This window comes from Leptidea sinapis, chromosome 20 (assembly GCF_905404315.1).
Source record: "Leptidea sinapis chromosome 20, ilLepSina1.1, whole genome shotgun sequence".
Classification (NCBI taxonomy): domain Eukaryota; kingdom Metazoa; phylum Arthropoda; class Insecta; order Lepidoptera; family Pieridae; genus Leptidea; species Leptidea sinapis.
Window position 1 is genome coordinate 10,221,440 of NC_066284.1, and position 20,172 is coordinate 10,241,611.

General features: G+C 39.4%; 2 protein-coding genes across 2 annotated transcripts in view; one reads left to right on the top strand and one right to left on the bottom strand.

The window, feature by feature from the left end:
* The window catches only part of LOC126970127 (protein MON2 homolog), a 72,303-nt gene that overhangs the window by 7,206 nt on the left and 44,925 nt on the right, over positions 1-20,172 (bottom strand). Inside the window, exons 28-35 of the mRNA XM_050815856.1 lie at positions 16,919-17,078; positions 14,943-15,045; positions 10,646-10,790; positions 10,180-10,344; positions 9,711-9,821; positions 8,798-8,901; positions 7,487-7,647; positions 6,455-6,562 (exon numbers count right to left, since the gene is read on the bottom strand). Of these exons, the coding sequence (XP_050671813.1) occupies positions 6,455-6,562; positions 7,487-7,647; positions 8,798-8,901; positions 9,711-9,821; positions 10,180-10,344; positions 10,646-10,790; positions 14,943-15,045; positions 16,919-17,078 (1,057 nt within the window). The remainder of the gene's footprint in view (positions 1-6,454; positions 6,563-7,486; positions 7,648-8,797; positions 8,902-9,710; positions 9,822-10,179; positions 10,345-10,645; positions 10,791-14,942; positions 15,046-16,918; positions 17,079-20,172) is intronic.
* Positions 887-1,806, top strand: LOC126970187 (uncharacterized). The gene has a single exon (XM_050815969.1). It carries the CDS (start codon positions 994-996, stop codon positions 1,756-1,758), a length of 765 nt encoding a protein of 254 aa, XP_050671926.1. The 5' UTR covers positions 887-993; the 3' UTR covers positions 1,759-1,806.

The following is a 20,172-nucleotide window of genomic DNA, read 5'->3' on the forward strand; positions in this document are numbered from 1 at the left end:
TGAATCGTTAAACGTCCTGCTGATAAAATGCCGTGCCCCTCAGGATTCTTGAAATTAAAAATTGATTTTTATTTATGTAATCGACTGGCTGTCAATCAATCAATGTATTTTTTTGTTCAACTGTGGAACATTCGCCAAGACATCGCCGGTTAGAAGAAGTTTTCAAATTGCTCTGCCAGTTTGTTAATGTAAGTAATGTACAATAAATAAAAACAAAAATCCAAAGAAGTAAAGTATTCAAAAAACATTTTTTTTATCGAATAGGAGGACAAACGAGCGTACGGGTCACCTGGTGTTTAGTGATCACCGCCGTTCACATTCTCTTGCAACATCAGAGGAATCACAGGAGAGTTGCCGGACTTTAAGGAATGTGTACGCGCTTTTTGAAAGTAGCCATGTCGTATCGTCCCGTAAACACCGCACAAGGAAGCTCATCCTCAGCTCAGCCACAGCTTTGTAGGACGTAAAAGTAAGCTCCTTGAAAACCGCACTGTGGAGGACCGCCACACATCGAGATGGTACGGATGATATATTGCTTGTGGCGTGTCGTGCGAAGGTGGAATTTGGGGACAGGGATCAGGTGAAACAGCTCTTCGGAACACTCCCCGTGATAAATGCGGACATTACATACAATTCTCTCGCTCATCGACGGACGAGCGCGCGTGTGCCGCCGAAGTTTTTATGTCTATTTAATTTTAAAAGTTCATTATTTACAATAATAACGTTCGTTAAATAAAATTATAATATTGATTAACTTGTACAAGTATTATCAAAGTGAAAGAAAATATAATTTGATTAAATTCAGTGCAAAGAAGTTCATACGTATTTAAAATATTTTTTTTCTTCTACCCTCATTAAATAAACTAGATTTTTTTTTAGTATTGTTGATGCATCTGATAATGCTTCAATAATTGCTATACATCCTGTTAACTGACCAGTTATATTCCTTTCGTGTTTCTCAAATTTGTTTGGGCTGGTTCAGTAGTTGTATCAATGTCTATTGATTCACTTCAAAAATCGTTGGTCGATATGACCACAGCTTTTGCCACAAGATTCGAGCAGTTCGAGAATAACCTCCAAAACATTAAAAACACAGCAGCTGCTTCAAATAATAATTCAAACGTCAACGACGTAGCCGGGGACTTTTACGCTTTTCGGTCATTTGTAATTGCGTCACTGTCGACGCTTCACAGGCAAGTAGAATTACTTCAGAAAATATCTGACCAAGCGGAGATGAGGTCCAGACGTAAAATGCTACTGGTGCACGGAATACCAGAGTATAGTAAAGAGGAAACATCGGCAGCTGTCGTTAAGAACCTAACCCAACATCTTAAAACCCCCAAGCTGGATGTGACTTCCATTAGTAGGTCACACCGTGTTGGTAAAAATAAAAGTGATAAGCCTCGGCCCATACTTGTAAAATTTGAAGACGTGGATTTAAAAAAATCAATATGGTTTAGTAAAACTGCCCTAAAAGGGTCTGGAATTACTCTGTCTGAGTTTCTTACCAAATCTAGACATGAGACTTTTATGACTGCCCGTCGAAAATTTGGGGTGAACAAAACCTGGACAAGTAATGGTACTATTTTCATACTTGATTCTAAGGGATCGAAACACAGTGTGAATTCTGTCGCTGAATTAGATGCTATTACCACCGACACAACGCACGAACAATTGAGAGCTGGAGAGTGTGGTGCTGATCAGAGGCAGGAGGCTGCAGGTAACACCAGGCCAAAGAGAACTAACAGGAATAAGTAAATAAGCATAAACTAAACTTAAGTAATAATTACACAAATCAAATCCTGAGTTCTTTTTCATTTATATTACTTGAATTAAACTCCTTGATCTAGTGCTTTTATAATGATTTGCAGTATGTATGGCTAGGAATTTATTAAATTTAAGTATTAATCTCCATCTAATTCTATTTTGTTTAATGTCTCCCTACTCCTCAACTTGTATGTCTACTTTATAAGGCTAGCAACATTTTGTAACAAATTATTTGTTATTCTTAAACACTGGACTCTTGTTTATAATACTAATCTCAATTTATTCAATGTTAAATTGATATCTAATTTCTAACTTAGACTTCACTTATTTGATAGAACTGAAACTGAAACTGTGAATCTTGAAATAAGTTTGTACTTTAAAGTAGTATATGATAAATGTTGTACAATATGTAAGCATTACTTGATTATATCTGCCTAGCCAACATAATATAATATTAGGTAATATTGTTTACATTTTTGTGTCACTATTTACCTACAAGAAATTTAATTAACTATATATTTAATAAACTTAAAATCAAATGTTAAGTTGAGAGTTAAACTATGTACTTACTTTATACTACTTTTTGGTGAACAATGAACTGCATTAAACTTTATTTATAGTTTCTAATTGTTTGGTTCATAATATAATATATTCAGTTAATCCAATTTAATAACTTCTATAAAACATATGCATAAACTGACAATATTTGTAAGTCTGTTCTGTAAGTATCTTCATTTATATTTACTATACATTTCATTGTAAAATTATATAAATTTTATAATTCTAATACTCTTGGTGTAACATTGTAATAATAAAACATAATAATACTAATACATAAATTAACAATGTTTGTAAGTCGGTTCTGTAACTGTATCATCATTTTACTATACATTTCATTGTAAAATAATATCAATTTGATATTCAAAATACTCTTGGTGTAACATTGCATATCATTATATAGCAACATAATCTATAAATTTTATAATGTTATTGTTAATTTGATTAGTTGTAATAATTTGCGCTAATAATTTCTGTTCAATTAATTCATGTGAGACTGGCGTTAACAGGATACAGTTTTTTTGAATAAAACCACTAATATATTAATTTCAAACACATTAATATAACTTGAAAACGCAATATAATATATACATATATTTTTCGTTGGATTTAGATACATAACATTAGTTATAATTAATATAAGTATTATTGTTTAGTTAGTTAGTTTAGTTATAATTGATCTAAGTATTATTGTAACATACCTACTTATTAATTATTATTTATTTGTTCTGTACTTTTTAATCTTGATAAATTCTAGCTGGTAATGGCAGATACTAGTGATAGCAGTGAAGTTGATTTTTTGTCCTTGAATTCCTCAAGCAGCCAAAGCTCCGCTGATGAAAGCTACTACAGCATCTCACCTACCTTCTCCCTTCGTAGTGAACTTGAGAAAGCTTTTATAGATTGTGTTAATAATTTCAATGTTTTACATATAAATGCTCAGAGTGTGCCTTCTAGCTACACTGATATGCTTGCTTCATTTGATAGTAATAATATTCATGCGATTCTAGTGTCTGAGAGCTGGCTCAAACCTTGTCTTCCTTCCACTTCCTACTCCTTACCGGGTTTTCAGCTTGTCCGCAATGACCGAACCGGCCGAGTCGGCGGCGGTGTTGCAATATATATTCGTGAACGATTCTCATATTCTATAATAAGTGTATCTCCTCAGCCACCCCCCGGTGACTCTGCGGAACATCTTGTACTTGAAGTTAGCATATCACACTCCAAAGTACTATTGGGTGTGTTTTACAGTCCTTCGTTAGGCGTTGATTATTTTAGTGCATTTGAATTCATTCTTGACTGTCTTACTCCATTATACGAGCATGTGATCATAATGGGAGATTTCAATACCTGCATGTGCAAAGTTAATCATCGCAGCAGAAAGCTCCAATCAATAATTGATTCCTTCAACTTGCAGTTACTTCCTTTAATGCCTACTCATAACCTACCTAATTGTGAATCATCGTTACTTGATCTAATAATTGTATCAAAAAATAACCTTGTACATAAGCATGGTCAGTTCACCTCAGTGCCTTTTTCATATCACGATCTGGTATTCTTGTCATATAAAGTTCGCTTACCTAAATTAAAACCTCAAACAGTCTGGCTACGTAACTTCAACAATCTTAACATGGATCGTCTCAACTATGATGCTAGCAATATCGATTGGACTGTAGTATATAATACTGACTCAATTGATACCAAAATCAGTTTTTTCAACTCTCTAATTTTACAGCTTTATGAAATGCATGCGCCTCTTAGACCTGTTAAAAAGAAACATCTCCCCGCTCCTTGGCTCACAGATGAAATTAGGACATTAATAAATGCAAAAACTCGGGCATTAACAAAGTACAAAATTAGCAATTCTAGTTCCGATCGAGTTAAATATAAAAGTATCCGAAACCGATGCAACAGAATATGTAGGGATGCTCAACAACGTCACATATTTAAATCAGTCGATAATCCCGATCCTGCTAAAGTTTGGAAATTTTTAAGATCACTTGGTGTTGGGAAACAGCAACAAACAGTTCTTCCTGCTTCACTTAACGTCGATTCTCTTAATAGGCACTTTTCAAGGTCTCCTGTTCTTCTTGATCACAATACAAAGCAAACTACTCTAAATACTCTCTCTAATTTCATGAAACAAGCTCCTGAACCTTTCTCTTTCGTACCTTTTACTGAAAGTGATGTCAGGAATAACTTACTATCTATTTCCTCAAGAGCCATAGGAAGCGACTGTGTAGGCCGAAACATGATTATTCCAATTATTGACATTCTTCTTCCTATAATAACCCACATCCTTAATTTTTCGATTAAATCTAATACTTTCCCAGAAACATGGAAAGAAGCTCACTTAATTCCTTTACCAAAAATTTCAAACCCTCTGACTTTTCGCGACTATCGCCCAATATCTATACTCCCTTTCCTTTCTAAATTACTGGAACGGTTAGTTTATAAACAACTTAGTTATTTCCTTAATAAATACTGTCTTCTAAGCCCCGTGCAGTCAGGTTTTCGTCCTGGACACAGCACAGAGACCGCTTTGGTCAAAGTTGCGGACGATATTCGTCTCGCTATGGATAACCAACAGCTTACTATCTTAACCTTACTTGATTTTAGTAACGCATTTGGTTCTGTCGATTTCGACATCTTAGTGAAATCATTATCTTCTTTAAATTTATCAGCAGATGCCGAGAGTTGGTTCCATAGCTATTTGATAGGGCGACGACAGCGTATTAAAGTTGCGGATATACAATCATCCTGGGTTCAGGTTTCTGCCGGTGTTCCACAGGGAGGTGTCCTTTCTCCCTTGCTTTTTTCAATATTTATAAACTCTATCACTAGCAATCTAAATTCTTCTTTCCACTTATATGCTGATGATGTTCAAATTTATAGGCACTCCACGTTATCTGATTTACAATCTACAGTTCATAGTCTTAATAAGGATCTCGCTACCATATGCGAGTGGTGTAAAAATTATGGTGTAGTGATAAATCCAGGAAAAACGCAGGCAATTATCATAGGCAGGCAACATCTGATCTCTAAAATTGACTGGGATGTACTGCCTAGACCTCGTATCAATGATGTTTTAATCCCTTTTAGTAGTAATGTCAAAAATCTAGGCTTACATATAGATTCAAATTTTTCTTGGCAGACGCAACTGAATGAATTAAGTAAAAAAGTTTTCTCCGCACATGGATCCCTGCGCCGGTTACGTAATCTTCTCCCAGTACCTAGTAAAATATGTCTTGCGCAGACTTGCCTGCTCTCCATTCTTGATTATGCAGACATTTGCTATCCCGACCTTACCGAGGCTCAGCTGGATAAACTCGAACGCCTACAAAATTTATGTATTCGCTTCATTTTTAACCTACGTAAATACGATCATGTCTCCTCCTACCGAAAAAAACTCAACTGGCTTCCTATACGTCTACGTCGCAATTCCCACATTCTACACCTTCTTTACTCCATAATTTTTCACCAAAACACTCCTCTTTACCTTAAAGACAGATTTGTGCTACTAGGGTCTCAGCATGAGCTTTCGTTGCGCTCTGCTGCGAAACAAATACTAAATGTTCCTTTCCATAAATCTGATAGCTATCACTCTTCTTTCACCATTAATGCCATCACTCTTTGGAATCAACTGCCGCTTACTATCCGACAAGCACAATCATTAGCATCCTTTAAAAATCAACTAAAAAAACATTATCTGTCCTCTATTTGATAGAATCTATCTGTATGTATATTTTAGTATAGTATATATTATGCGTGTCTATATTTTTGACACTTCTTACCGTTTTAATGTACTGCCGTTCTCTTTTATTGTATTACAAATGGTTGCCTGGAAGAGATCACTATATAGTGATAAGGCCGCCATTTGCACCATATCATGTAATTATGTATGTTAGTAATTAAGTTATATTTTGTTAATGTGGTGTCAAAAAAGTGTAATAAATAAATAATAAATAAATAAATAAAGGATACACAATGAAGCGACGTCTCTACCCAACGCCAAGTGATCCAGCCGTTCACAGAGCTCGGTCCCAGACAATTTGAGCTGCTTTGGGTTGTTTGCTTTATTATTTATTTATTTAGCACTATCATTGAAATATGTGTTGATCCAACGCACCTTCTCCTTTGGCAACTGAGCTTGCGTCCTCCAACATGGAATACTGGAGTAACGTCTCGAAGCAGGTCCGCGCGAACTCCTCCCGCTCACGAAGCTCCTGTTCATTCTCTGAAATGTTATATAACATGAAGTCACAAAGATATCAATTTATAAGGCATGTGTAACGACACTTATAGTTACTTTATTCTATTCATCCTATTTGTTTTATGGACACAAAAATTTAGTCATTATATTATTATATAATTAGATTTAAATTGAGCAGTTTGAGTTGTAATTACAATTTTCATTTCATTTACTGAATCTACTGTCTGACTGAATGTCTGGACTCTTAAGAAGAAAACATATTAAACTGTCGGTCTACTTTGATCGCCAATCATTAAAACTTTTATATCATTCATACTACTATATTAAGGTTACAAAAATTCATTATAATCGTATATATTTGACGGTTAAGGAGACAACCCGGCACACGATCACCGCAAGCAACATTACATGCTACAGAAAATTAGGGACGATAAAAGAATGCTATATATCATTGAAAAACTGACTAGATGGGCATGAAATTAAACAAAAGAGTTTACGTAATTACTGTTTTATAATCACTTGTATCACTAGAAAGTATTACGTCCGTTCTGGACAGCAAGTAACAGAGTAAGCTACTTTTATAGCGGTAGCATGAGAAATGGAAAATAAGAATTAATTTTTGCACATGATTTTTTTTATGAAAATAATGGACGAGACGACCAGCCGGATGTTCAGCTGATGGTATTTGATATGCCCTGTCCATTACATCGCAACTGAGCTCGTCACCTTGAGACATAAGATGTCAAGTCTCATTGGCCCAGTAATTTTACAAGCTACGGCGTCCTTCAGACCGAAACACAGTAATGCTTACCCATTGCTGCTTGTCGGTAGAAATAGGCGCAGGAGCGGTACCCATAATCTAGCCAGCATCCTGTGCAAAGGAGCCTCCACTGGCGGCAATAATAAATATAATAAAGCAACATATATAACATGTGACAGTATACTCACGTGCCAGCGGGTCCGGCCGGTGGTGCAGCGCGGCCGTCCGCACCAGCCGCAGCAGGCGGCCGGCGGCGGCGGCCGGCGCCGGCCCCGCCCCCGGCCCCGCCCCCAGCACCTCGCGCCGGACCACGCCCACCACCTCGCGGGCACACCGCCCGCCGCCCACGCTGGAGACAGACAGGCATCAGGCTAGGCAAATGATTTAAGTCTTCTTCTTCAGAAGACTTAAATCATTTTTATATTTATGGATTTCCGCAGAGTAACGCCTAATTCAATATTTTTTTTTTATCAGGCTAAGCGTATACTGACACTTAGGTGACGCGGCACACCACAGTACAGATTCAGCAGGGCAGGCCAGGTGACAGAGACATAGGCCCCGAGCGTATACGTATGCGACGCCCCAAGACACTTTCGCGTTGTTTTTTTATTTAAATATTTTAATACACAAAAGCCAGTTTCTTGGCAAGCTGAGGCAGTTGCAAGAAGTCGCTTCTAGGTTTTTTTCCACATACATTATATTATGTTGGAAAACGTTAATTTCATTTCACGGCAATAATAACCCATTATTACTGTTTTAATGTCTGTTTTGAATAGTCTGGATGATGATTAGTGTCATCCAAACAAGGTTCACATCGCACTAATTCAATTAAATGATCTGTCATAATTGAAAATTACTTAAAAAAAAACATGTGTATATGTTAAAATAGCGGTAAAAACCATGCACGCATGGCGCAGAAATCTGTCCTGGTGCTCCAACGAGACGCAAAACAGTACAGACGCATGTCTACGCCGTACATGTTTACGCCGCGGGGTACGTAACTCTTAATACGTACATATGTTACAAAATCCGCTCTGCCTTTCGCTACGCAGCATACGCGTAGCCTTAATATGGGATATAAAAAATATAAACAGACACTATAACTAAGGCCAGCGAGACGAGCTAAACAATGTAAACAAACAAGCCGTTACTGAGTTACATAGCGATAGTGAGCTATTGTTATCTCTGACCCTATCACTAGTACCCAGTAATGGCGTCCGTTGGTCGATAATAGCTAACGTTGCGTGTTTCGTGGTACAGGAAAGCAGTCAGTACCGGACTTGTCAACATTTGGTCCGCTATTTTGTGAACAAGTTTCATTCCTGTTTGGACTGCCTTCGAAATGATTTTAGTTGAGCGGTTAGTCGGTGCTGGAAGCCCAGCGAGGAAAGTTATGGCAATGGGCTTACATAATATCGGCATACGTAACTTAAACTTTTTTAATCTTAAAACAGATAACTACTAACACAATTTTTTATCCGCAAAGAACAAATACTTACGGTGGCTCGAACATGAATGTCTCCACGACATTGGGCAAAACCTCCCAGAACTCGCTGTATTGTTCTGGATCTTCTCGAGCCAGGGGTACAGCCGTCGCAAGCACCTGGAGAATGGTTAACGTATTAAAAAACATAATTGTTTAAATTCTGACATGAGTTTATTTATAGGCAGCCAGTCCTTGAAAAACCATGATATTAAAACGCATTGTAAAGGAAACTATGTCCAATAATAAAAATAATATACTCCATATTGTTTAATCATCATATCAGGCGAAAGACGTCCACTGCTGGACAAAGGCCTACCCCAAATATTAGCACAACAATGGGTCCTGCGCTGCCTTCATTCAACGTATTCCGGCGACCTTGACCAGATCATCGGTACATATTGTGGGGGGCCTACAAACACTACGTCTTCCGATACGTGGTCGCCATTCGAGGACTTTACTGCTCCACCAGCCATCTGTCCATCCAACTATGTGCCCTGCCCACTGCCACTTTAGTTTCGCAATCATTTGGGCTATATCGGCGACTTCTCGTACAGATCTCCGAGAATCGATATCGCAGGGGAAATCCAAGCACAGTCTTCTAAATTTCCCTCTGAGGGACCATGAGCTTTCATATGTTCAATCAATAGATCTAAATTAAGAAAATTCTGAACACCGATTTTTTAAACGACTAGGGTAATTGGACTTTATCACATAACCCGTAAGGTCGTATTTTGTTTATAATTTTTAATATAACATGTTATTTTAGATAAGGACAGCCGACGGTACAAAAATATTTTAAAGATGGCGATCATTCTTAATTTGTAACAAAATTTATAAAATTGCTTACAACTCGTACCACAACACAAGAAGAACTTCTTATAACTAGTTTTGATTTACTACTTTGCATTTTGCTAATAATAATGAACCTGTAACAGTAGAGTTGCTATTTGCGAGCTCTCGTCTGGCTGTTCTCGTTCTCGCTCGTTACTCCTCCGTCTCTTATCTGTTCCGCACTTTTTCACCGCCGAATGGAGGGCCTATAAGATACATATATATATTATAAATCATGTTTAAATATATGACAACAACTGTCAGTGCATCGAGTGCATCTTACACAAAATGCTCTAAATTGCACATTCCTCCATCCTTTTCCCTAATACATTGTGTTAAGGACTTTTTTCGTGTTGAAATTGATATAGAATACCACACGCTTGCTCCGTTCAGTTTGAATTTTCTTTGTTTTATAATGTACAGTAACTCAGTCATAATATAAGATTAACTGGTGAAAAAATATTCAATCAATTAGTTTTAAAATAAGATGCAAACAAAAATACAATACTTTTACTGTTTTTAATTTTATTATAGAAGATTATTTTGAGATAATTTGACTAATACCTTTAAGAGATGCGGCAGTGCGTGCGCGCTAGGTGCGGGCGCGGCGCGGTATAGAGCTGTGCCCGCCGACAGACAGAGGCACGACCCTTCACACTGCGTGACGTCAGCGAGTGACGTCAGCGCCGTGAACATGGCCGGCAGCAGCTCGTGACGGAGCAGAGCTTCCTGAAGTATGTAAATATACATAAATATAAGACTGTAGCCAACACTTCAACAAGATGAAAACAAAATTGAATCAGCAAGAATATGAATTTAACAGAACTCTCAGGTCGCGCGCATTTTAAAATTTGAGTTGCAAACTATTATTTTAACAATCATAAGAAAGTTTTTTCATCACTTATTCAAAAAACTAGGAGCAATCAAAGTTTTGATCCTTCGAGCCGACACAATCGTGAAGTGTTCTAAAAATAAAATGTACATTTACTTAAATAATATTATAATAATATTATAAAAACATTGTACATACTTTGTGTAGAGCATCGAGACAATGTAACGCGTGTAGACTGACGGGCGCTCCACCACCGAGTCCATCCATCGGGGATGCACCCGGCTCCACGCTGCAGATCTTGCACAGGCACTCCCCTAGTTGTTCCACGTCTTTCGCTGTGAACCTAGTAGTGAAGTTAAATATATTTTCTGGAAACTTCTTTTTTCTGGAGCGCAAAAGGTACCAAAGTATCAGAAAGAGACTATGACCATTATACATTTAGGAATCTAGAACAAAAATCCAAATCGAGCATTAATAAACAATCGATGTCGTTTGCAAAGGTTGCAGCACAAAATCAAATGAAGGTGGATGCAAAACCAAGTGTGGCCACAAAAAATGCGGTATCAACAAATATTGGTTTACTTTCAAAGACCAGTAGTAAGAATAAATCACTGATGGAACTCGATAAAAATATTGTAGTTGAAGAGCGGGGAACTAACTACAATAACAGACAAGTCGCTGAGGAACCGCAAATAAGAACTAATGAAATAACAGAGGATAATGTATGGACAGAAGTTCGTTCGAGAAAAAGTAGGTATCCAAATAAGGAGATAAAAAAAGGAGGAATGACAAATTCCAAGGACATTGAAGGAACAGAGAGGAAAAAGTATCTGCATGTGTGGCGTCTGAAAAAAGAAACTACAATTGAAAACTTAGAATCATATATTATTAAAAAAGTATGTGGTGGAGAAAAATTAATTAAGGTTGAGAAAATAAGACATAAAACCGAAAGAGACTATGCTTCATTTATAATAGGAGTACCGGAAAGTTTGTATGCAAAATTATGTGAACCAGAAATTTGGCCTGTTAATGTCGAATTTTCTGAATGGGTGTGGTTTCGTCGGTCAGATGAAAGATCTAAAACAAAGAAAGCAGGTCAAATCGATTGAGATTTTTTATCAAAACGTACGAGGTCTCCGCACAAAATTAGAAGAATTTTATGCGGGGTTGGCTTCCGCAAATTCAGATTTATTTGCAATCACGGAAACGGGATGCAACAAATCTATTTACGATGCAGAAATAATTCCGCCTGGTTACAGTATTATAAGGTGTGACCGAGCAGATGGACGTAAGCAGGGCGGCGCGTTTCTCGTGGCCACACCGCACCTCGAACTGCAGCGAGTACACAGTGACGTCAACATTGACGCTCATTCCTTCGAACTAGTTTGTGCGAGTGTCTATAGGCGCGAGAGATTCTTATTTTTGTTATGTATAGTTTACATACCGCCTAGCACTAGTGATACGGAATATATGCTACTGTTTAGTATTATTGAGGAATACTGTACAAAATTTAGTGAAGTAGTAGTTGTAGGAGATTTTAATTTATATTCGTGTTCTACGTCTATTAATAATTATTTTGAATATTTTCAAACTTATTGTGAGTTCATTCAGAGCAACAAAGTAGGGAATTGTAATGGCAGATATCTGGACTTAGTTTTAAGTTCGCTTTCGACGGGGACGGTGACCGTGTGCGCGGCGGCGGCACCGCTGGTGCCGGTGGACGCGCACCACCCACCTCTCAAGATTGCGGTGACCTTGACCTCACATCGGCAGACCGACGCGTGTCCACCCGACGTGAACGTACTTACATCACCAGCCCAGCCAACTGATTGGAATTTCTATAAGGCTGATTTTTCATCATTGTATTCGTCTATTGCGGCGGTAGACTGGTCTATATTGTATGATTTAGATTTGGAGGAAAGCTTGAACTGTTTTTATGATATTCTTACATCAATCACTGATGACTGCGTTCCAAAAAAAAAGCGAAGTCCGGTAACCTCGAGGTACATTTACCCCGAATGGTACACGGTTGAAATAATTCGCAACATAGAACTAAAAGCAAAGCTTCACCGACGGTATAAGGCGAGTAAGTCCAGGTATGATTACGAAGCGTTCGCTCAGTGTAGGGCGAGTGTTAAAACCATGATAGATTTCACCCACCGGCACTATGAGCATCGAGTTCAGAACCAGTTACTTAAGGATCCGATGTCGTTCTGGAACTACGTTAAATCAAAAAAAAGTAGTAGGGGTCCGCAAAAAATTTTGAAGAGTGGGGTGGTATTGACTGACGGGCAATGCGCTGTAGAGTTTGGCAAGTATTTCCATTCAGTCTACAGTTCACAACGAGCTGAACTGAATGTTAGCGCAGCAGTAGCGGCAGCGGGTGGAGTGAACGGAGCGGCGCGGGTGCACATAGACCACTTGACCTTAGACGAGGTAAGACAGGCACTTAAAAAACTTAAGCCGAAGAAGTCTGCGGGGCCGGATGGTATACCACCTTATGTATTTAAAGACTGCGGGTCTGTCCTGGCCGAGCCGTTACTTCATATATACAATCTGTGCCTGAAGGCAGCTGTGTTTCCCGAGAAGTGGAAAGTGACCCGAGTCATCCCAGTGCCGAAAGGTGGGGGTGGAACACAGGTTGAGGGGTACAGGCCAGTTGCAGTGTTGTCAACTGCAGCGAAAGTATTAGAATCCGCCATTCATAGTAGTATTTATACTCAAGTTAGTGCGCAACTATCAGAGTCTCAGCATGGCTTTAGGCCTTCGAGAAGCACTACCAGCAATCTTCTCGGATATATGTCTCATATAGTTCCAGCAGTGGACGGTGGGGGACAGGCTGATGTAGCATACTTTGATTTTCGAAAAGCCTTTGATTTAGTCGATAACGATGTATTGCTCAAAAAGTTAGCATCAGTCGGGTTCACTCCACATTTACTTAACTTTTTTGCGAGTTATATGAGAGATAGGCAGCAATATGTGGAATATAAAGGCCGAAAGTCCGAACCATATTTCACAAGGTCAGGTGTCAGTCAGGGCAGCAACCTAGGGCCCTTGCAGTTTATTTTAATGATAAACGATCTACCGCAGGTGGTCCAGGATGCTAAATGCTTGTTATTTGCGGACGACCTTAAGCTCTCTTTGACTGTGAATGCCGAAAATGACTGCGTGAAGCTGCAAGAGGATATAGATAGAGTGGTGACATGGAGCCAGGACAACCTATTACAGTTTAATAGCTCAAAATGTTCAGTCATCACTTTCTCTAAATTACGGGCCCCTATTTATTATAATTATAATATGGAGGGGATACCAATGTCGAGAGTTTTAGAAGTCAGAGACTTAGGAGTCAGGTTTAACACTGAGCTTTCGTTTCGTGATCATATTATACATTGTTGTAAGAAAGCTTACAGAAATTTGGGTTTCTTGCTTCGTACCGTTAGTGGTTTCACTAACATAAGTGCTATTACAGCATTATACAACGCGTTGGTAAGGAGTCAACTAGAAAGTAACGCAGTCATTTGGGCTCCACATGAGGCTAAATACAGTCTTATGTTGGAGCGGGTGCAAAACAAATTTGTTAGATTCCTGTACATGAGGCTTTATGGGGTTTACCCATTTTACCCATTAATGTACCCTACACTATTTGTTTTGGGTATGGTCGGATACAATGAGATAAGGTCTAGAAGGGAATTAGCGCTTGTTCTATATATTTTTAAAATTATAAGAGGCAAGTTATTTAATGCGGACGTATTAGGGCAGGTTTATCTTCGAGTGCCGGACCGGTACGTGTGGCGCAGGCGCAGGCCGTCACTGCTGGCGTTGCCACGCGGGCGCACCAACCTGGTCGAGAAGGCGCCGCTGGCGCGCGCACTTGGAACTCTCAACATTGTGTCCGAGCGGATCGACCTGTTTTGTTGTACTCTCAGTGAATTCACAAGGATTGCAATGTGGGCTATATGTTATGATAGTTATGCATAATAATTATTAGATAAGGTTCTTTAGTATTAATTTTATAATATAAGATTAAGTGTATATATTTAGATAAGGTGTCGTATGTTATTTTTTAGTTTATGCTCATTTTAAATGTTAATTTATTTTTATAATATGAATGTTACACTAGCGCATTAGGAATAATCCTGTAAAGCTAGATGTAAGTGTTGAAAACAAATAAATAAATAAATACATAAATAACATTATAGGGCATATAAGGCTTCTTATTTCATGGATTCCATTGACCCTGCTAATTTAATTTTATATGTTTTAGCCAAAGGAAAATGTGGCCGGGTTAGCTAGTATAAAATGTAGAAATTCATTCACTTAATCAACACACAAGAAAGATCATTCCACACTTTCCTTGTAAGTTGCTTAGACTACGCATTGTGCTCGAAAACGCCTCACATCTAAACGGAATCATTCATTACTGTTGAAATTCGTCAAAAGGGCAAGTAAGAACCAACTAGTTCGAGTTCTCTTCTTAGTTCAAGAAGCAGCTTACGTGGGTCTTAGTTGTTGAAATATGAGCGGGAATATCTGCACGAGGGTCGTGAGGAAGCTGGCCGAAGGGGAGTACACCTCCACTGGCTTGCCGTCATCTGTCACTGAAATAGAAGAAATGAATTTGAAAACTCTTTATTTTTATAGGATATACAGAATTCGATTTATCACGACTGAAATACGACAATAGTCAGTAATAATATATGCATAGTTATCGTTTTCATTAGATATATGGGTTTTATCTGAGTAATTTAATTTGATTAATTGTTCGATTTTTAGCTTTTGCATAAAATTCTCGTTGTGATTTCAGATACATTTTTGAAAATGAATTGTATCCTATAAATAGATCTTATACTTACAAGTCCACAGTAGCCAGGAGCGATTATTTTCAATTTGTTGTGATAATTACTGGCCAATCACGGTATGTTGTGATCATTATCTGACCAATGGGCATTAAGCACATTACAGTTGGTTGACAGAATTTCTCGCAATGCGAATATAAAATGTTGGAGGGAAATTAACATTATTTATTCCCCGACGTTTCAAGTTAGCGTGGTCACTTAAAAATAACCACGTCCAAAATAATCAAAGTTATAATTTGGGAGTGTTTACTCGCGTTATAATCGTTTAAAAAAATGTGAGCCGTCACGGGACGCCTGGCAGATGTGAAACATCGACATTATTTTGTAAAAGTAATATGCAGAAAAGAACATATTGTGATAGGAACTAAATATGTCATAATGATAAAATAAAATTTTACGATTTTTTTCCAGATAACGATGACTATTTATTGAATAAACATTTATTTTCATTAAATACAAATATTTACGAATTTATTTCAAATCGTGACAACTTCATTCGTTTAATCAGTGACTTGACAGATGGCTTAACGCCAGATCGAGTGGGCGACGCGTCGCCACGGCATGCGTCGCCACGCCAGAAATCGGTTTTACGTGCGGCTATAGATGTTTCACATCAAAAGTACGTAATCGAAGAACGTACAAAATATTAAAAATTATCGCATAAACTTTTCTCAAAATTAAAAAGTCACAAGGTCATCTCAATACTTTTTTTGATAAGAACTCTATGTGAATGAATGTTTATCGCTTAATTCATTTAAAATATGGTAAAAACAAACTCTGATTTGTTTTTAGTGTTCCCTGTAATTAAGACTCCCTGTCATTTATAAGATGATTATTGCAAATTTAATGTACCTGCAGCCAGTCGCGGCGCGGCGTCTCCGGGCAGGTTGGTCGCCACGGTCCGCCACGCCGCCCAGGCGACCATTATTTGTTACTGTATTGATCCAGCGTCCGTCAGTACCTGCAGCCAGTCGCGGCGCGGCGTCTCCGGGCAGGTTGGTCGCCACGGTCCGCCACGCCGCCCAGGCGACCATTATTTGTTACTGTATTGATCCAGCGTCCGTCAGTACCTGCAGCCAGTCGCGGCGCGGCGTCTCCGGGCAGGTTGGTCGCCACGGTCCGCCACGCCGCCCAGGCGACCATTATTTGTTACTGTATTGATCCAGCGTCCGTCAGTACCTGCAGCCAGTCGCGGCGCGGCGTCTCCGGGCAGGTTGGTCGCCACGGTCCGCCACGCCGCCCAGGCGACCATTATTTGTTACTGTATTGATCCAGCGTCCGTCAGTACCTGCAGCCAGTCGCGGCGCGGCGTCTCCGGGCAGGTTGGTCGCCACGGTCCGCCACGCCGCCCAGGCGACCATTATTTGTTACTGTATTGATCCAGCGTCCGTCAGTACCTGCAGCCAGTCGCGGCGCGGCGTCTCCGGGCAGGTTGGTCGCCACGGTCCGCCACGCCGCCCAGGCGACCATTATTTGTTACTGTATTGATCCAGCGTCCGTCAGTACCTGCAGCCAGTCGCGGCGCGGCGTCTCCGGGCAGGTTGGTCGCCACGGTCCGCCACGCCGCCCAGGCGACCATTATTTGTTACTGTATTGATCCAGCGTCCGTCAGTACCTGCAGCCAGTCGCGGCGCGGCGTCTCCGGGCAGGTTGGTCGCCACGGTCCGCCACGCCGCCCAGGCCGCTGCCCACACGCGGCGCCCCGCCCCCTCGGTGCCCGCACGCCCCGCCGCCGACACTACCTCCTGGAAGGACTTCAGCGCTGCCAGTGACACCTGATAAACATTATTGAGATTATTAATAATTATATCTGTACGCCTGCAACGACGACCTGCTCGAATCATCGAGTCCTAGCACTGTGTGCACGGCTCAATAGATAGGCGTTGGGGACAGACGACGCTTCCTTGGTTCTACCGCATTCATCACTGAGAATGTTCCGGAGAGCTGTTTGACCTGATTCCTGGTGTCAAATTCCACCATCGCACTACACGCTATAGACAAAAAAAAATCAACTGTATAGGCGTGGGACTTCTTTACCTGCAACCCTATCTTGGGCTATGCAAGCAGACAAATAATGATTGCACCCAACTTCATATACACAACGGCAGCAGAAATCGCTGTGGTACCTGTCTGACCAGCATTGAATTTTGACGTTTGACGTTAAGGTGTAAACATCGTTCGCATATATAAAATTTATAAAGAAATAGTTTTAAAACGAATAAAAGTATAAAAAGTACTTGTGTTTGTCTATAGCAGTGTGGCCTAGTGTTTTAAATATAAAACATTTGGAGAAAAACCGTGAAGTGTTGTGTTTAGTGAAATAACAGCTGACGATCAGCTGACACGGCAGGTATTCCTTTGTTCTCTCAACGGTCACCGAACGTCTGTGTATTTGAATCTTAAACGCTATCTAAACTGTTTGAAGGTCTGTTTTGATCATATACTTACCAGATTTTGTGTAATTAATAAAACAAACTTATAAACTGTTGCCTAAACATTAATACTTATATATTATTTAAAATAAAACCAGACTAAGTACTAAAAATAATCTAAAAACATCTAGTGATTTTTCTGCAAACTCACTCAATAAAATACGTCCTTCAAAATGGTGAATTACAAATGCTCCTCTTGTGGAAAATTCTTGTCGACAGCAGATGGTGCTAGGTGCATCAGCTGTAATTCACTATGTCATAAACAATGCTCACTCAACTTAAGCCCAAATGCAAAACAAGCGAAATGGCAATGCAAAACATGTCAGAGCAAAACTGTTGAAGCGTTAAACTCTGAGAATGCATGCATGGAAGCTGAGCAGCAAAGTGATGATTCGTCTGTCTTAGCTCGGGAAATGCGATTGTTACGCGAGGAGATTTCGGCATTTCGATCAGAACTATCCCGCCTTACAAACGTGGTAGATGATTGCTGTAAAAGACTTGATGGCGTAGAGGCGAGAATATCGAAGCTTGAGCAGCATACTTCTAATGAAACGCAGTCCGCGGTGTCCGTCTTGGTAGAAAACCTACAAAGGCGTCTAAACGAATGCGAACAGGAGGGTTTATTAAACGATTTAGATATAACTGGCATTCCAGAGAACTCAGGGGAAAACACCGTACACCTAGTATTAACCCTTGCTCAAAAGATGGGCGTTGATATGGATGAAAGCGATATAGTAAGTGCGCATCGCATCGGGCGCGTACCGCGATCTATAACCGGCGGCGACGCGAGCGCGGACGGCCGCGGCCCGATTACTGCCCCGCTATCGAGCACGGACCGCGACCCCCCCCCCCCCCCTCCGCGCAAGGTCTATAGTTGTACGTTTTGTGCGCCGACGCCTGCGCGATGCCATGCTTCAGGCTGCCCGAGTACGGCGAGGCGTCGATACATCGGGAATTGTTGCGCAGGTCCCGACACGTCGAGTTTATGTCAATGAGAGACTGACGCAGTACAACCGATTTTTATTTTATTTAGCTAGGCAGCAGGGAAACGAAAAAAAATGGCGTTTTATCTGGACGCGTGGGGGTCGAGTCTATGTAAGGCGAGATTCAAAAGCAAAGTCCTTTAACATCCGTTCAGAAGAAGATATATCCAAGGTTTTTGGATGCAGTCCGGTTTAAAACTTACAGTAATTGTTTATTATATATGTGTTTTATTTTTAATAATATTTTTGGTCTGTTTTGTGTATTTTGTTTTCTTGTCGGGTTATTATTTCTATATTTTCATATTACCGAACTCAGAATCATTAATGTTTTGTTGTTTATATCATTATTATATTTTGTTGTTGTCGAATTTAAGTATAATATGTTACAACTTTACATTTTCTTGCTGTAATTCTTACTGTAGTAGATCAATTTCAAGTCGCACTATTAAACTTTAAATTAGACAACATATGCAAACTCAACAACGTTGGTGACATGGTACAGAGTCTAAACCAATTGATAATTACCCTTTTCGACTCCTACGTACCCGTAAAAACTATTTATATCAGGGAAAAATCCTATCTGTGGATCACGTACAACATCAAACTGATGATGAAAAAACGTGATGAAGCCCTAGCCTTATCCAAAAGAAATATTCAGCACAGACCATACTATATTGAGCTTAAAAAATTTACTAAAATGGCAATAGAAAGGGAAAAGGCTGCATATTTTAATAAATACATTAATTCGAATTTAGATAAACCTAAGACTCTTTGGAAGCACATAAAAAACCAAGTACGCATCAAGCCGCAAAAAGAAATCGCTCTACCGTCACACCTTAATGATCCGGATACTATTAATGCTCATTTTCTAATTGTAGCAGCAGTTAACCAAATTTCTACTGCTGATATCAATTTTTTTATGAATAACTCATACAGTAACACCGTTTTTTGTTTTGGACCTGTATATGAGTCTACAATTTTGAAAATTCTAAGAACACTGAAATCTCAAGCCATTGGTAGTGACGGTATATAAGTCGATATCAAGAGGTGTACCGCAAGGATCTATTCTTGGCCCTTTACTTTATAACCTTTACACTGCTGATATCATAAATAATATAGAGCACTGCAAGTATCACATATACGCGGATGATATACAGCTTTACATTTCGTTTCCTACAGATCAGATTCAAGTAGCCATAAATCAGTTGAACGCTGATCTACAACGTATTGCTGAGTGGTCGGAACGAAGTGCTTTAGCCTTGAATACAGATAAGACTAAATATATGATTCTTGGTACACCTTCTCTTATAAAAAACTTTGAACAAGCTAATCCATTGATACATATTAAGGGAATATCGCTGGGACGCGTGAATGAAGCTCGGAATCTTGTCATTGTATTCGATGAAAGCTTAAGGTTTGACAAACATATCGACCAAGTAATATGCAATTGCTTT